The following is an 18,922-nucleotide window of genomic DNA, read 5'->3' as shown; positions in this document are numbered from 1 at the left end:
CGTCTCCTAGAATCCACAGGGCATATCTTTGCTTTTAAACTGAAGCTTAAACAGGCTAAACGTCCAGTGATTTTCGCCCTCAAAATACATATGTATATGTTGAAACTTTCTCTTATGATAGATCAGCCTTTAGCATGCCCAGCATCTCTTTCCACAACAGTCTCTTCTGGAGTGCTAGGGTAATTCCAGATCGAAAGGTATTTTATTCTACCTGAGAAGCAGGACTCGATATTCTGACCAACTCACAACGCTTAGAATTCTACAGGAAGCTTACACTTGGCGATCTTGATTCTAGTTGCATTTCTTAAACTCAGATGGGATCATGCCTATCCAAAAGACGTTTCAGAATGAAGCTCCACTGAAAAAGAACACTCCAAACTCTCCCTCTAATTTGTTGTGTTAGTCGCGCTGAGTCTATCCGACTCTTTGCGAGCCCATGGGCTGTAGCCCGCCAGGCTCCTCTGTCCACGGAGCCTTGAAACTCTAGGTAGATTGGCAATTCACCAATATGGACAATTTTCATCTTCACCTCATAAAACTAATAAAAACCGATTCTTTAAAGAGGCATTACGGGACCCACAGTGAACACAGATGTAGGTCTTTCTTCAGATTCTTTTCCAGCCTTTACAAACCCAAGAATCAAGGGGGCCAAATACATCGAAGTGTTGACACTACACTGAAAAAAAAAAAATCCTCCCCACAAAAGACACCTCGGCAGGAAGCGAAGGAAACATTCCCCTGGTGCAAAATGGACAGTGGGAACGAAAGCAATTTACATGAGAAAAGATCGTTTAAAAATATATATATATATATATATATGCAACTCATCCAAGCGCGAGACTTACGTGTTCCGTCAAAGCGGGTGGCGATGGTGTCCAGGAAGGTGTTCTGGGGCGCCAGCAATCCTTTCATAACCGGCATCTTTCCAGCGCGGTGTGAGATTCTCCATCAAAGTTTGTGCAGGAGGATGGCTCGGGAGGAAAGTGCCAAGAAGCGGAGCGGGGAGCGCAGGGCCGGCCGGGAGGGGCCGGCGCCGGCGAGGGGCCGCCGCGAGCGGCGGGAGGACGCGAGGGCGGGGGCGCGGCTCCGGCGGGGGCAGCCCCGGGGCGCCCGCCCGGCCCGGCCAGCAGCGCCCGGCCCGCCCGGCGAGGCCGCCGGCCCGCGCTCCACGCCCCGCGGCCGCGGGAGCGCCCGTGCCCCCGCCGCGCGCCCCCTCCGCGCCGGGCGCCGCGCCCTGACCGCCGGCGCGGGGGTCGCGAGGGCGGCGCTCGGGGCTGCGCGAGGCTCGGGGCGCGGGGAGACGCGAGCGAGCGCCGCTCCCGGCCCCGGGAGCCGGGGAACAAAGACCCCTTTGTTCCGCGCCGGCCCTCTCCCGGGGAGCCCGGAGTCCCGTGGGTGTGGTGTCGGCGAAGGGGAGGAGACAGGTCGGGCAGGTACCCGGCCGCCCGCGCCCCGGGGCCGGCCCCTCCCGGCGCCCCCGCCGAGCCCGGCGCCCGCGCCCCCGGGGGCGGCCGCCTCCCCAGGCCCGCGGTCTCTCGCCCGGGACTCGGGCGCCGCCCGGGTCTCCGCACCTTCCCATCCCCGGCCCCGAATCGGAGCCTTCAGCCCCTCGCCCCCGGTGGCCACCGGTCCCCGCAGGCCATGCTGAGCGAGGAGAACGAAATGATAAAATAGCTTTTTATTTGGACGGTGAACGGGGTCCCGCTCTGCGGGGAAAGGGGAACAAAACCTTGCCAGAAAAGTTTGCTGTTGCTATTGATTTGAAAACCGCCACGGAAGTAAACACGCGGGAGGCTGCCTAGTGAGAGCACGGAAGGCCAGCCGCGCCGGGGCCTCGCCCGCCTTCCCGCTCGCAGGCGCGCGGCCCCGGGCGGCAGGCCCGGCCGCGCCCCCGGCCGGCGTCCGGGAGACGGAAGCGGGCCTCCGGGCCCCGCCGCCCCGCCGGCCCGGGGACGCCCTCCCGCCCTGCGTCCTGCCCCGGGGAAGCCTGGCCCCGGCCGGGGGCGCAGCGCCGCCGCGAGCGGGGCGCCCCGCAGCGCGGCATCCGGGAAAAGCCCGCAAGGGAAGCGCGTGCGGGAGGCGCGTCGGGGAGGGCGCCGGGGCCGGGGCACCGGGGCAGCCCAGGAGCGGGCGCCCGCGAGCAGAGGCGGGGGCGGCCGGGTCCGCGCCGCCGGGCGAGAGCGCGCCCCGGGCCTCCGGGGTCTCCGGGGGCGGGGGCGTCGGGGGGACCCCGAGGCTGTCGTCACGGCTCGTCCAGGCCCCCGGGGGGCGGGCAGTCGGGGCGGAGGCACGCCCCCTCTCCCCGCCCCGACCCCCCTTCCTGGTGATGCACTTCCTGCGGCCGAGGATTCCCTTTGTGTTGAAATTCGAGGAGATCCGGCCTCCGCGAGCTGCGGGAGCGGCGGCGGCGCGCCTGGCACGGGGTGGGCTTGCGGGGACTGGTGAGTGGGTGGCCGGGGCGACAGCGGCGGGCGGGGGGCGCAGCGTCCGCGCCCCCGTGCCCGGCCCGCCCGGCCCGAGCCAGCTGAGCTCGGCGGACACCGACTGCGCGGGCGGAGCCCTCCAGCGGCGCGCCCGCCACCTGCCAGTGGCTGGGGGTCCCCTCTTGGGCAGAGCGGGAGACGCACAGACGAGGGGCGCCCTGCTGCCTGGGCGGTGCAGGGGATTCTAGAAAAACCAGCCTGCTGCCGTCAGGGCGCAAGCCGGGGAGCTCCTCCTCTGAGGCGCCCTGAGGCTGAAGTGAAATATAAAAGACACGAAGTGTAAACCACGACTCGGCTTCAGAAAATGTGTACTTTTGGGCCGTGTGTGTGTGTGTGCGTGTGTGTGTGTGTGTGTGTGTGTGTGTAAAAGCTGTTGTGTCGTGGGCTTTATCTGTATTGCCGAATGCATGAAATCCCTTGCAAGAAACAAGCAACACGAAGGACTTCGGAAGGGCACCCCACCCCCCGCACCCCGAGAAAGCGCCGGTTTTATGGCGAATGGAAGCGGCGTGTCGCTGGCTGCTTTAGCCCTTCCTGCGGCACCTGCTCTGAGACCTGACAAGACTCCCGTCCAAAATGCCCGAAATGCTTATGCAAGATCGGGGTCCTGCTGGTCTGTAGCAAGTGAATCTCACCGCCTCTTAGATATTTCCCCTGCGTGCCTGCTAAGTTCCTTCAGTCCTGTCTGATTCTTTGAGACACTGTGAACTGCAGCCCACCAGGCTTCTCTGCCCATGGGATTCTCCGGGCAAGGACACTGGAGTGGGCTGCCATGCCCTCCTCCAGGGCATCTTCCCAGCCCAGGGTCGAAACCCTCCTCTCATGTCATCTGTGTTGACCGGCCTGTTCTTTACCACATGGAAAGCCCCATGTTTTTCCCTACCAAGATGAAATCTTTCTTAGGAGGGCATCAGCACTCAAGTCATTGGGTCCAGGCCATCTCTAAGCTTTGGCCTAGTCAAGGACCTAATCCTAAGTGCTTGTGAGGCGGATGAAGCCAAACTGCGACTTTAAACCATGACCTTGTTGAGAGTTGAAGCATATCCCAGCTCCCTTAGACATACTTTGGCACCTTGAAATCAAAGAGGCTCAAGAATGAAGGAAACACATTGGAAACTTGGAATTCCAGCACCATCTGTCACAAATCTCCCTTCCTTTCCTTAAAGGAAATGCTCCCACTGTCCTGTGTGTGCCGAGTCACTTCAGTCCTGTCCGCCCCTTTGCCACCCTATGGACCGTAGCATCTCAGACTCTTCTGTCTGTGGGATTCTCCAGGCAGTACTGGAGTGGGTTGCCGTGCCCTCCTCCAAGGGATCTTCAAGACTGGTTGACAGAAAGGAACCCAGCTCGTCTCATTGAACACCTTTCCATCCTGTGGAAACCGTGACATTTCCCTGTGACCTGAGTAAGTCCACACCACGAGAACACAGGCTGACCACACAACCCACTAAACTCAAGGCCCACATGAAAAGACCCATGTTCACAGAAGAGATCATATGTGAGAGAAGACACAAAATCCCTCAACTCAGACTAGGGTACTCTGCGTTATATTCTATAGAAGGCCTCTCTAGGTCAAACCAACCCAAACAAATTTCACTGATTTTCCATGTCACAAATCACCCTAAAACCCACAATAATAATATTTTGTTTTGCTCCTAGAGCTGCCATTTGGGCAAGGCTCATTGGGACAGCGCATTTCTGAGTATCTTCTGATATGTCTCCCTGACTTGGATGGAATCCAGTGCTGACTGTCAGCTGGGGACTGAACCAGGGCTGGGGCTTGGGGGCCTGAGTTCTCCTTCATATGAATCTCTCCAGGCGTCCCTGGAGCACGGTGATTGGGCTTCAGAAGTGCATAATCCCAAGAGACAGGAGTTAGGAGCGACCCGTTTCTTAAGGCTTGTCTAGAAACTGAGAACAAAGCAGGCACAGAGCCCAGATTCAATGGGAGGGAACACAGGTCTACGTGTTAGAATCTCCACATAAACTTGTTAATACTTCCACTTTCAAAGGAGGTTGCCTTATAGTAGTATTGCAAAATTTAAGAATCTGTTTTCACTTATTCTATGTGTTTTCATAAGAGTTTCGGATACAAGATCTGGGCTCCAGTCGATGAATTTTGTAGGGAAAATGTAAGACGCAAGTGAAAAACTTACAGGAAAATCACTTGAGAAGGAAAGCCAAATTGTAAGTGCCGCTGTTTCCTTTAATGTTAATTCTTTCCTGTTGCAGAGAAGTCAAGGAGAGGGCTTGAGCCCTGCTTCACCTGCACTCTAGACCTGGGCAATCTCAGTCCGCCCTTCCCACCAGCACGCGGATAGAGCTGTTTACAAAGACAGAGGCTTGAGAGAGGGACCTGGTATTGAAACCACTGGGACTGAACCCCATTGAGTGTGAGTGAGTGAGTGAAGTTGCTCAGTCATATCTGACTCTTTGCAGCCCCAAGGACTGTAGCCCACCAGGCTCCTCTGTCCTTGGGATTTTCCAGGCGAGAATACTAGAGTGGGTTGCCATTTCCTTCTCCAGGGGATCTCCCCGACCCAGGGATTGAACGCAGGTCTCCCACACTGCAGGCAGGCGCTTTTCCGTCTGAGCCACCAGGGAAGTCTGAGCCCCATTAGGGTCTCTGTATAAATGCTCCAGGTTCTGGTGGGCGACCTTGAGGGTCTGCGGTCCTGCGGCCACTCTAAAGGAGCCTCGTGTGTACGTTCTCTCGCTTATTACGCCTCTCGTCCACCCAGCTGGAGGGATCTGCGCTGCCTTTGGTCTCTGCCTACGCCTGCCTTGGGGCGAGTTTCAGGTTTCATTCTGGGAGCTCCTGAGGTTTGGACCCAGCATCTCCCCTGCGCTCCAGGCTGTCTTTTCGGTCTGGATGAGACTGCAAGGGGCTTTAGAAACCCCCGCACCTGTCTGAAGATTTTAGGTCTTCAGGTCCATTTTCTAGACTACAGCACTCATCCAGTGCCATGATACAAACAAATGCTTCTTGTATGTTCATGTGTTTGACTATAGGCTTTGAAAATATTCTTAAAGCTTTTTCTGGCAACAAGAGTTTCAGCCCTCAAGAGAAGTGAGTGCTTGAATTGAGAGGCTGGCATGAAAGAGCATCGCCCAGAGGTGCCTGTGCTGCACGCGGCTCCACCGCTGCCCTTTGTGGTATTCCTGCGACCTTGGGCAGCGCACTTACTCTTTATGCATTTCCGTTTCCTCACCTGTAAAGTGAGGACAATGCTTTCCCTGCCTACTTCACTGGGTAGTAAAAACTATTTGTGCAAATCTTTGAAACCCATAACAAGTGGCATATGTTGTAAAGGATTATTAGTGTCATCGATCGAGCATTTCTCCTTTCTTGGTATTCTGTGTCTCTGTGTGGGTGTGCTGTTGCTGAGTCGTGTCCGAATCTTTGTGACCCCAGTCAGCCTCCAGGCTCCTCTGTCCATGGGCTTCTCCAGGCAAGAATACGGGGGTGGTTTGCCATTTCCTCCTCCAGGAGATCTTCGCGACCCAGAGCTTCAACCCAAGCCTCCTGAGTCTCTGGCGTTGCAGGCGGATGCTTTACCACAGAACCACCTGGGAAGCCCCATTTTTGGTATTCTAGCACACCTAATTCAGTCCTTTTCTGACAATAAATATTGTGGACTGACTGTTATAATGTGTGGTCTTATTAACTAAGAACAGGCTTCCCTTGTGGCTTAGCTGGTAAAGAATCTGCCAGCAATGTGGGAGACCTCATTCGATCCCTGGGTTGGGAACATCCCCTGGAGGAGCAAATAACTAAGAACACATTCATATAGAATAACATGTCGGCTTCTGAGCTTTTCCTTCTAAATATGAATGGTTCCAGAGCTCAGAAGGAAAATCAGTGGCTTTTTTTTACCAAAAAAAAAAAAAACCAACAACAAAAAAACACTTTTTTTTTTTTTACTTATTGTGTTTTAGACTGTGCTGGGTCTTCCTTGCTGCGAGGGTTTTCTTTAGCTGCAGTGAGCAGAGGCTATTCTCTAGTTACCGTGCTCTAGACTGAGAGACAACAGGCAGAGGTCAGTGCCGCGGCACAGGACCTGGGAGGTGACTGACGGTTCACAGGAGGATCAGCGGCTCGCGCAGTCAGACGTGGAGAGCAGACTCAGGCCACAGCCGCTCCTGGAGTCTCTTTGACGAAGACAAGGCAGGACAGGCTGAGCAATTCGGGACTGGCTAGTTCAGGAAATTCTGAGGGGCTTTTGCTTTGCCTTTAAGTTCACAGTACCTGCCCCCCAGATGATTGAGATCAGGGGAAATATTAGCTTAGAGCGTGAGACTTAGATAAGGAGGTGGTTGGTGATATAAACCTGAGACTGGTTGGTTTTCCTATAAAAAGCACACTCATAGTTAAGTTATCATTATCTTTAGGGATTAGTCAGCCTTGGGAAACAGAAGCAGAAGATATTAAGAAGAGGTGGCAAGAATACAGAGAAGAACTGTACAAAAAAGATCTTCATGACCCAGATAACCACAATGGTGTGATCACTCACCTAGAGCCAGACACCCTGGAATGTGAAGTCAAGTGGGCCTTAGAAAGCATCACTGCGAACAAAGCTAGCAGAGGTGATGGAATTCCAGTGGAGCTACGTCACCTCCTAAAACATGATGCTGTGAAAGTGCTGAACTCAGTATGCCAGCAAATTTGGAAGACTCAGCAGTGGCCACAGGACTGGAAAAGGTCAGTTTTCGTTCCAATCCCCAAGGAAGGCAATGCCAAAAAATGTTCTAACTACCACACAATTGCACTATCTCACATGCTAGTAAAGTAATGCTCAAAATTCTCCAAGCCAGGCTTCAGCAATACGTGAACAGTGAACATCCTGATGTTCAACCTGGTTTTAAAAAAGACAGAGGATCCAGATATCAAATCGCCAACATCCATTGGATCATCCAAAAAGCAAGAGAGTTCCAGAAAAACACCTGTCTCTGCTTTACTGACTATACCAAAGCCTTTGACTGTCTGGATCAAAACAAAATGTGGAAAATTCTGAAAGAGATGGGAATACCAAACCACCTGACTTGCCTCCTGAGAAAAATGTATGCAGATCAGGAAGCAACAGATGGAACTGGACATGGAACAACAGACTGGTTCCAAATAGGAAAAGGAGTACATCAAGGTTGTATATTGTCACCATGCTTATTTATCTTATATGCAGAGTACATCATGAGAAACGCTGGGTTGGATGAAGCACAAGCTGGAATTAAGATTGCTGGGAGAAATATCAATAACCTCAGATATGCAGATGACACCACCCTTCTGGCAGAAAGTGAAGAGGAACTAAAAAGCCTCTTGATGAAAGTGAAAGACGAGAGTGAAAAAGTTGGCTCAAAACTCATTGTTCAGAAACCTAAGCTCATGGCATCTGGTCCCATTCAGTTCGGTTCAGTTCAGTCGCTCAGTCGTATCCCCTCTTTGCGACCCCATGAATCGCAGCACGCCAGGCCTCCCTGTCCATCACCAACTCCCGGAGTTCACTCAGACTCATGTCCATCGAGTCCGTGACGCCATCCAGCCATCTCATCCTCGGTCGTCCCCTTCTCCTCCTGCCCCCAATCCCTCCCAGCATTGGAGTCTTTTCCAATGAGTCAACTCTTCGCATGAGGTGGCCAAAGTACTGGAGTTTCAGCTTTAGCATCATTCCTTCCAAAGAAATCCCGGGACTGATCTCCTTTAGGGTGGACTGGTTGGATCTCCTTGCAGTCCAAGGGACTCTCAAGAGTCTTCTCCAATGCCACAGTTCAAAAGCATAGATTCTTTGGCGCTCAGCCTTCTCCACAGTCCAACTCTCACACCCACACATGACCACTGGAAAAACCATAGCCTTGACTAGATGGACCTTAGTCAGCAAAGTAACGTCTCTGCTTTTGAATATACTGTCTAGGTTGGTCATAACTTTTCTTCCAAGGAGTAAGTGTCTTTTAATTTCATGGCTGCAATCACCATCTGCAGTGATTTTGGAGCCCAAAAATAAAGTCTGACACTGTTTCCACTGTTTCCCCATCTATTTCTCATGAAGTGATAGGACCAGATGCCATGATCTTCGTTTTCTGAATGTTGAGCTTTAAGCCAACTTTTCCGCTCTCCTCTTTCACTTTCATCAAGAGGCTCTTTAGTTCCTCTTCACTTTCTGCCATAAGGGTAGTGTCATCTGCATATCTGAGGTTATTGATATTTCTCCCAGCAATCTTGATTCCAGCTTGTGTTTCTTCCAGTCCAGCGTTTCTCATGATGTACCTTGCATAGAAGTTAAATAAGCAGGGTGACAATATACAGCCTTGACGTACTCCTTTTCCTATTTGGAACCAGTCTGTTGTTCCATGTCCCATTACTTCATGGAAAATGGATGGGTAAACAGTAGAAACAGTGGCTGATTTTATTTTGGCGGGCTCCAAAACCACTGCAGATTGTGACTGCGGCCATGAAATTAAAAGACACTTGCTACTTGGAAGAAAAGCTATGACCAACCTAGACAGCATATTAAAAAGCAGAGACATTACTTGGCCAACAAAGGTCTGTCTAGTCTAAGCTATGGTTTTTCCAGCAGTCAGGTATGGATGTGAGAGTTGGACCATAAAGAAAGCTGAGGGCTGAAGAATTGATGCTTTGTACTGTGGTGTTGCAGAAGACTCTTGAGAGTCCCTTGGACTGCAAGGAGATCCAACCAGTCCATCCTAAAGGAAATCAGTCCTGAATATTCATTGGAAGGACTGGTGCTGAAGCTGAAACTCCAATACATTGGCCTCCTGATGTGAAGAACTGACTCATTTGAAAAGACCCTGATGCTGGGAAAGATCAAAGGTGGAGGAGAAGGGGACGACAGAGGATGAGATGGTTGGATGGCATCACCCACTCGATGGACATGAGTTTGAGCAAGCTCCAGGAGTTGGTGGTGGACAGGGAGGCCAGGCGTGCTGCAGTCTACGGGATCGCAAAGAGTCGGACGTGACTGAGCGATTGAACTGAACTGAACTGAGCCCTGGGAAGGGCAGTCCCTACAGCTTGTAAGGCCCCCGAGTATCAGAGCATCAAGAATACAGAAAGTAAGAAAATATGGTCAATATCATTGGCCCTGTGATGAGTGGCTGCCAAATAGACAAATACAGACTCTAAGAAAACAGAGAAAGCAATCCAAGCATGGTGTTGGAAGAAAAGGAGCTCTGGGCAGATATTTGGTGCCAGGAAGTGTGCCAGTCGAGTGCCGTCTTTAGAGCGTCTGCTGGGAGGAGTGTCGCTGGTGACAGCGTCTAGCTCTCACACTAGGATCTGCCTCTCTCCACGCTGAGCCAGGCTCACTCTGGACTACTACCTGCCGATGGCCAGCAGTATTCGAGAATTATAGCTTGGCCAACGGTGCCCAGTGTGGGACTCTCCTAACAGGGAATCTTTGCTCCGGGATCCCTCATATCTTGGTGGACACTCAATTATGTAGCCTCCTTCCAACCCATCATCCTGCCTTCCTGTTCTTTCGGGGGTATCCACCTTCCATCACAGTCTGAAGACCCTCCCTGCCTTGCGCATCTAACCCCATCTTAGTGTCTGCTTCTCAAAGGATCTGAACTGACTTGGACACATCGGGGTGGGAGGTTTCCTGAGAAGAGAGACCCATGAGCGTATTTGCTAGATTCTGCTGCTGACAATGAATCTTAAACAGAAAAAGGAAAAAGCTTCATTTATTTCCCACTGCCTTCCTGCAGCGTCTACTTTTCCTTCGTCTTTCCCCTTTTGAGGTCTGGTTCACCATCAGCCCCACTGCAATCTGGAAACAAATGTCAAGCGTCCTCTCCTTACAGCCCAGTCGCCCACCGCTCATCTGTGTGCCTGTGAGCCACCGCGTCTGCGGAATCGTTTCTGCATTTTCTCCTGTCGCCCTCCTGGTTGACATAGTCAGTGATTTTCACTGGGATGATTTCCCAGCTGGTCATCCTGCATCAAAACTACTCTTCTTTATGTGATCCTTTGTTCTGCAGCTAGCGTAATGTTTTTCTATAATATGAATTGATCATATGGTCCCCTCCTTAAAACCCCTATATTTTAAAAGTCAAGCAAGATTTCATCCCCTGTTCTATCAAGGGGGCAATTATCTGCCGCTGACCTCTGCATAGACCTGCAGCCTCGTCTGCCAGCACACATCCTGCCCTTGATCCATGCTGAACTGTGTTCAGTTTCCAGAATGAACTGCTCTCCTTCAAGCCTCCATCCCTTTTAACAGTGTGTTACCTGTATCTCAGATGACCACCTTACAAATTTCCTCACCAACTGAACTCAACCCAAAAGTCACCTTCAATGTCGCTTTCACTGAAACCTTTAACACTTGCCCTGTAGGTATAGGCATGCTGCTAAGTCGCTTCAGTCGTGTCTGACTCTGTGACCCCATAGACGGCAGCCCACCAGTGTTCCCCGTCCCTGGGATTCTCCAGGGAAGAACACTGGAGTGGGTTGCCATTTCCTTCTCCAATGCATGAAAGTGAAAAGTGAAAATGAAGTCGCTCAGTCATGTTGACTCTTCGCGACCCCATGGACTGCAGCCCACCAGGCTCCTGTGTCCATGGGGTTTTCCAGGCAAGAGTACTGGAGTGGGGTGCCATCTCCTTCTCCAGGTATAGGCATGAGCCTGCCATAAACGTGGAATAACCAAAACAAAGTTGAAGCCAGACAAAGCTGAGGAAATACTGTATGATGCTTATGTAGAGGCTTCCCTAGTGGCTCAAACAGTAAAAAAAAAGTTCTGCTTGCAATACAAGGGACAGGATCGACCCCTGGGTCAGGACAATCCCCTGGAGGAGAGCATGGCCATCCACTCCAGTATTCTTGCCTGGAGAATCCCATGGACAGAGGAGCCTGGTGGACTACAGTCCAAATTGTCACAAAGATCTGGACACGACTGAAGTGACTTAGCACAGCAATAGCATCCTCAACTAGAGTAAATCTTCACAGTTGCCGAGTCACGTGGCCAAGAATACAACCCATATCTTTTTGCCATTCAATGAATGTGAGCCTCTTTGGGAGGGCAGGAAGTGGACCTGGAGCTAACACTGGCTTTATTTGTGTATTAGACAGCCCGTCTCTCCCTTGCCTTGAGGATGTTCTGTCATAGGAGACGTTGTGCCCCGGTGTCTGTTCTGACTCTCCAGCACTCTGCGCAGGCCTCCTGCAGCCCAGGCTGCCACCCCGCCTCCTCAGACCTTCACGATGAGCACCCTCTGTTTCCTGCTCTCTCGTCTGCCAGTGAATTGACACCCGCATCCTTTCTACCATCTTTCCTTTGCTCCCATGTCTTCTTGTCCATAGCATAACACAGCCACCTGTACTTTTTTCATAGTCTAGAATCTTGCTCTTTCTCAAGACTTTCTTATATCTTTGTTTTCCCTCCCTACTGGCTCCTTCTGATAACCTAATGCAGACTCTCTGATTCTAAGAAATAACCTTCCTTGACCTCGTCAATCTTTGTGTTTCCTTCTTAGGCAGGTTTCCTGAAAAGCAGTCTATAAGCAGCAGGACTGTTCTCTCACTTCCTTATTCCCTCATCAACCCTCTATAATCTGGATGCATGGTCAACCATTCTGCTCTCTTTCGAAGTCATCAATGACCTGCTTGTTTAAACTAATGCCCATTTTCCATCCTTATATCCCTGAATTTTTTTGCTGCATTTGATTCTGTCAAAAAATTCCTTCTTAAAACTCCCTACTTCATAAGTTTCTAAGACAGCAAACATTCTTTTCTGGGACAAAAAGATGCTTCCCTGCTATACGCTCAGTATTCTTCAAAAGGCTCTCTTCCTTCACCTATTTCTGGTGTTAGTCAGGATTCCATGAACTGGACCACTAAACTTCTAAATCTCAATTCTTGTCATATTTTAAGTATGTGTTCTAGGAGGATATGTTCCATATCTTTATCTGAAGCTCAGGACACTCCTCTCAGCTTCTGACGAACAGTGTTAAACTGCGGGCTTTATTTCACCCCTTGAATATTCCTCCCACGTGAACGCTTATTCTTCCTGTCAGCTAATCTATGTAAGGCTCTAGAAAGGCATCCCTATGCCTTATTCCCAGTGTCCTTCAGATCCTTAACCCCTTACTTGGTCTCCCAACTACATTCTGAAGAATCTCTAACTTTTCCATCCAATCAGTGCCCTGCTTTAGGGCTCTGCCATCCCTTGCTGGGGGGCTTCCCTGGTGGCTCAGATGGTAAAGAATCTTCCTGCAGTGCTGGAGACCTGGGTTCAATCCCTGGGTCAGGAAGCTCCCCTGGAGGAGGGCATGGCAATCCACTCCAGTACTCTTGCCTGGAGAATCCCCATGGACAGAGGAGCCTGGCGGGCTGCAGTCCACGGGGTCTCAAGCGTCAGACATGACTGAGTGGCTGAGCACGGCACAGCACCCCTTGTGGAAACCCCTGCAGTGCTCTCCTGACCGGAAGTTTTCTCTTCCTGAATCCTTTCTCTGCACTCCAAGCTGACATGACCCACCGAAAGGTAAATGCGATCATGTTGCCTCTCTTGCTACCTATGGGATAAAGTCAAAGGTCTTTGTCTGAGCTCAGCTCAGGTCTCAAAACACAGTTATTATCATCTTCACATGTTATGTTCAGAGAGTCCCAAATTCCTAGAAGCTTCCAAAATGTAGAGTGGCCTTCTAGAGGCTGTGACTTTGATCATGTTATCCTCAGTTACCGGAAAGTGCTTCCCAAACTTCCTGGGCGTGACCACCATATATAAACCTACTTTCTACTCCAGCCGAATTTGGATGCCACTTAAAAGAGAGCTGTTAGATGTCACAACAGCTATACATCAGTTGCTGAATATGATCTGACCTAGTATTACCTGTGTATTTCTGGGTGACTTATTTATATTTTCTGAGTATCACGGTAATGGTAATAATGTACATTTCACAGGGCAATTGTGAGGGGTAAATGAGGCAACCTAAAAAGGTGATTAGGATCCACTGCTGTCCACCATTGTATTCCCAGTGGCTAACATGGGCTCCGGCACATCATAGACACAGAAATATCTGTTGAAAAGATGCAAGTTAGTGATCCTAATTATTATCTTAATCATTTCACTACTACATGGTTTGATATCTGTCAGTGTATCCCTCTGTCTCTTATACCTGACACTAAGCTCTTTAACATTATCTTAAGGAGATTAGCTTATGCAATCTTTTATTTAAGGCTATTTGGCACAGATGATGTACTTCTAAATGTTTAATTAATGAGGAATAAATGAATGGATGAGTGAGATTTTTCTGAAGCAGGCCCTCTCCTGAAGCAAGAGTCAGCATTACCTGCAGGACTTTCATTACAATTTCTTTTGTACTGTCTCTTGTACTTTCCCCTGTTGATTGATATCCTGAAAGCAGGATCTGGATGTGGGCGTTCACTTTTGATTTATTGATCTACAAATCACAGAAATTTGAACTTCAAAGAATATTCTGAGTGCTTTCCATTATTTTGTTGGGTTGTTCATTTACGTGCAAGAAATGAAGAGAGGGCTTGGTAGGTGATAGAAACTTCTCTGTTCAAATTATGGAACAGGTACTTAATAAAATGTATATTCCTTAAGACACAGAAATTTAAACTTATAGAATATTCCTCAAATCTATAACCATTCATTAAGAGTTCAAGGTGGTGCTGCTGTCTTGCATTAGGATCCCCATCTCTCTATGACATGTGGATTTTTAAAAAGGAGGGTTCCATTTGTTGGATGCCTATTAAACTAAAGGAATTATCCATATTAACAGATGGGTGGATATTCATGAAGTGTAAGGCGGTACTATTCTTATTCAATCAAATAAGCCTATCGTTTAATAAGCTTGTTTATTTAATAAAATAAGCCCTGGCTTGCTGCAGGGTCAGGGGCACTCCCCCTTTTGAAGGAGGTCGCCATTATCTTCATTACCTCCACCATAGTTTGGTCTCAGGTCAAGCGACTGGGAGGGAACAGAGCTCCACTCATCAACAGAAAAACTGGATTAAAGATTTACTGAGCATGGCCCTGCCTGTCAGAACAGACCCTGTTTCTCCCACAGTCAGTCCCTCCCATCAGGAAGCTTCCATAAGCCTCTTATCCTTCTCCATCAGAGGACAGACAGACTAAACACCACAATCACAGAAAACTAACCAAACTGACCACATGGACCACAGCCTTGTCCAAATCAATGAAACTATGAGCCATGCTGGGGAGGGTCCCCCAAGACAGACGGGTCATGCTGGAGAGTTCTGACAAAATGGCAAACCACTTCAGTATTCATGCCTTGAGAACCCCATGAACAGTATGAAAAGGCAAAAAGATAGGACACTGGAAGAAGAATTCCTCAGGTTGGTAGGTGTTTTTTCCAGCAGTCATGTATGGATGTGAGAGTTGGACTATAAAGAAAGCTGAGTGCCGAAGTATTGATGCATTTTTTAAAAAATTATTTTTTGTTGAAGGATAACTGCTTTGCAGAACTTTGCTGTTTTCTGTCAAACCTCAACAAGAATCAGCCACAGGTATATATATTCCCCTCCCTTTTGAACCTCCCTCCCCATCCCACTCCTCTAGGTTGATACACAGCCCCTGTTTGAGTTTCTTGAGCCATACAACAAGTTCCCGTTGGGTATCTACTTTATAACAGTAATGTGAGTTTCCATGTCACTCTCTGCATACATCTCACCCTCCCCTCCCCTCTCCCCATGTCCATAAGTCTGTTCTCTATGTCTATTTCTCAACTGCTGCCCTGTAAGTAAATTCTTCTGTACCATTTTTTCTAGATTCCACATATATGTGTTAGAATATGATATTTATCTTTCTCTTTCTGATTTACTTCACTAGGCTCTAGGTTCATCCACCTCATTAGAACTGACTCAAATGCATTCCTTTTTATGACTGAGTAATATTCCATTGTGTATATATACCATACCTTCTTTATCCAACCATCTATTGATGGACATCTAGGTTGTTTCAATGCTCTAGCTAGTGTAAACAGTGCTACAGTGAACAATGGGATACATGTGTCTTTTTCAATTTTGATTTCCTCAGGGCATATGCCTAAGAGTGGGATTGCTGGGTCATATGGTGGTTTTATTCCTAGTTTTTTAAGGAATCGCCATACCGTCTTCCACAGGGGCTGTAACACCTTACATTCCCACCAACAGTGCAAGAGCATTCCCTTTTCTCCACACCCTCTCCAGGATTTATTGTTTGTAGACTTTTTGATGATGGACATTCTGACCAGTGTGAGGCGATATCTCATTGTAATTTTGATTTTCATTTCTCTAATAATGAACATTTCATTTGATTTTCATTTCTCATTTCAATGTTCTCTAATGAACAGTGTTGAGCATCTTGTCATAACTTTGTTAGTCATCTCTGTGTGTTCTTTGAAGAAATGTCAGTTTAGGTCTTTTCCCCCTTTTTGATTGGGTTGTTTGTTTTTCTGGTGTTGAGTTGTATGAGTTGCTTGTATATTTTGGAAATTAATCCTTTGCCAGTTGTTTCATTTGCTATTATTTTCCACCATTCAGAGGGTTGTCTTTTCAACTTGCTTATGGTTTCCTTTGCTGTGCAAAAGCTTTTAAGTTTACTCAGGTCCCACTTATTTACTTTTGTTTTTATTTCCATTACTCTAGGAGGTGGATCATAGAGGATCTTGCTGTGATTTATGTTATCTAGTGTTCTGCCTATGTTTTCTTCCAAGAGTTTTATCATTTCTGGTCTTACATTTAGGTGTTTAATCCATTCTGGCTTTATCTTTTTTGTATCTTTGTTAAGAACTGTTCTAATTTCATTCTTTTACATGTAGCTCTCCAGTTTTCCCAGCACCATTTATTGAAGAGGCCATCTTTGCCCCATTGTATATTCTTGCCTCCTTTGTCAAAAATAAGTTACCCATAGGTGAGTGGGTTTATCTCTGGGCTTTCTATCTTGTTCATTGGTCTACGTTTCTGTCTTTGTGGCAGTACTGTACTGTCTTGATGACCGTAGCTTTGTAGTATAACCTGACATCAGGAAGGGTGATTCCTCCAGCTCCAGTCTTCTTTCTTAGGACTGCTTTGGCTATTCAGAGTCTTTTGTGTTTCCATATGAGTTGTGAAACTTTTTGTTTTGATTCTGTGAAAAATGCCATTGGTGATTTGATAGGGATCACACTGAATCTGTAGATTGCATTTGGTAGTATAGTCATTTTCACAATATTGATTCTTCCTACCCTGGAACATGGAATATCTCTCCATCTGTTTATGTCATCTTTGATTTCTTTCATTAGTGTCTTATTTTCTGTGTATAGTTATTTTGTCTCCTTAGGTAAGTTTATTCCTAGATATTTTTCCTGCAATGGTGAATGGGGTTGATTCCTTAATTACTCTTTCTGATTTTTCATTGTTAGTATTAGAAATGCAAGTGATTTCTGTGTATTGATTTTGTATCTTGCAACTTTCTTAAATTCACTGATTAGCTCTATTAATTTTCTGATACTATCTTTAGGGTTTTCTCTGTACAGTATCATGTCATCTGCAAATAGGGAATGCTTTACTTCTTCTTTTCCAATCTGGATTCATTTTATTTTTTTGTCTTCTCTGATTGCTGTAGCTAGGACTTCCAGAACTGTGTTGAATAATAGTGGAGAAAGTGGACACCCTTGTCTTGTTCCTGGTCTTAGGGGGAATGCTTTCAGTTTTTCACCATTGAGAATAATGCTTGCTGTAGGCTTGTCATATATGGCCTTTACTATGTTGAGGTAGGTTCCTTCTATGCCCATTTTTTGAAGAGTTTTAATCATAAATGGGTGCTTAATTTTGTCAAAGGCTTTTTCTGCATCTATTTAGATTGTCAAATGGTTTTTAATCTTTCAGTTTGTTAATATGGTGTAGCACATGATTGATCTGCATATATTGAAGAATCCTTGCGTCCCTGGAATAAACCGAGCTTGATCATGGTATGTGAGCTTTTTGATATGTTGCTGAATTCTGTTTGCTAAAATTTTATTGAGGACTTTTGCATCTATGTTCATCAGTGATATTGGCCTGTAGTTTTCTTTTTTTGTGTTGTCTTTGTCTGGTTTTGGTATCAGGGTGACGATGGCCTCATAGAATGAGTTTCTTCCTCTGCAATTTTTTGAAAGAGTTTTAGAAGGATAAGCATTAGCTCTTCTCTAGATGTTTGATAGAATTCTGCCGTGAAGCCAACTAGTCCTGGGCTTTTGTTTTTTGGGAGATTTTTGATCACAGCTTCCATTTCAGTGCTTGTAATTGGGCTGTTCATAATTTCTGTTTCTTCCTGGCTCAGTCTTGGAAGACTGAACTTTCCTAAGAACCTGTCCATCTCTTCCAGGCTGTCCACTTTATTGCCACATGGTTGTTCACAACAGTCTCTCATCATCCTTTGCCTTTCTGCTCTGTCTGCTGTAACCTCTCCTTTTTTCGTTTCTAATTTTGTTGATTTGATTCTTCTCTCTTTTTTCTTGATGTGTCTGTCTAAACGTTTGTCAATTTTGTTTATCTTCTCAAAGGTCCAGCTTTTGGTTTTATTAATCCTTACTACACTCCAGTACTCTTGCCTGGCAAATCCCATGGACGGAGGATCCTGGTAGGCTGCAGTCCATGGGGTGGCTAGGAGTCGGACGCTACTGAGCGATTTCACTTTCATGCATTGGAGAAGGAAATGGCAACCCACTCCAGTGTTCTTGCCTGGAGAATCCCAGGGATGGTGGAGCCTGGTGGGCTGCCGTCTATGGGGTTGCACAGAGTCAGACACGATTGAAGTGACTTAGCAGCAGCATTGTTTCTTTCATTTCTTTTTCATTCATTTTTGCTCACATTTTTATGATATCTTTCCTTCCACCAATTTTAGTTTTCTGTTGCTCTTCTTTTTACAGTTGTTTTAGGTGTAAAGTTAGGTGGTCAGTTTGACGTTTTTCTTGTTTCTGAGCTGGGATTGTGCTGCTGTAAACTTCTCTCTTAGAACTGCTTTCGCTGCATCCCCCAGGTTTCGAGTCGTCCTGTTTTTATTGTCATTTGTTTCTAGAAATTTTTTGATTTCCCTTTTGATTTCCTCAGTAACCTGTTGGTTATTTAGAAACGTGTTGTTTAATCAGCATGTGTTTGTGTTTCTTACAGATTTTTTCTTGTAACTGATATCTACTCTCATAGCATTGTGGTTGGAGAAGATGCTTGATTTGATTTCAATTTTCTTAAATTTACTGAGGTTTGATTTGTGACCCAAGATGTGGCCTATCCTGGAGAATGTTCCATGTGCACTTGAGAAGAAGGTGTATTCTTCTGCATTTGGATGGAATATCCTGAAGATATCAGTGAGACCCATCTCAGCTACTGTGTCATTTAAGACTGTGTTTCCTTATTAATTTTCTGTTTGGATGGTCTGTCCGTTGGCGTGAGTTGGCGTTAAAGTCTCCTGCTATTACTGTGTTACTGTCAGTTTCTCCTT

General features: G+C 47.6%; 1 protein-coding gene across 1 annotated transcript in view; it reads right to left on the bottom strand.

The window, feature by feature from the left end:
* The window catches only part of KCNH8 (potassium voltage-gated channel subfamily H member 8), a 462,629-nt gene extending 461,690 nt beyond the window's left edge, over window positions 1-939 (bottom strand). Inside the window, exon 1 of the mRNA XM_069582447.1 lies at window positions 846-939. Coding sequence (XP_069438548.1) covers window positions 846-921 — 76 coding nt within the window. The 5' untranslated portion in view covers window positions 922-939. The remainder of the gene's footprint in view (window positions 1-845) is intronic.
* Between the last annotated feature and the right edge of the window lie 17,983 nt (window positions 940-18,922).

Source organism: Ovis canadensis, chromosome 1, assembly GCF_042477335.2.
Source record: "Ovis canadensis isolate MfBH-ARS-UI-01 breed Bighorn chromosome 1, ARS-UI_OviCan_v2, whole genome shotgun sequence".
NCBI lineage: Eukaryota > Metazoa > Chordata > Mammalia > Artiodactyla > Bovidae > Ovis > Ovis canadensis.
This window is presented reverse-complemented; position numbering and strand designations above follow the sequence as displayed.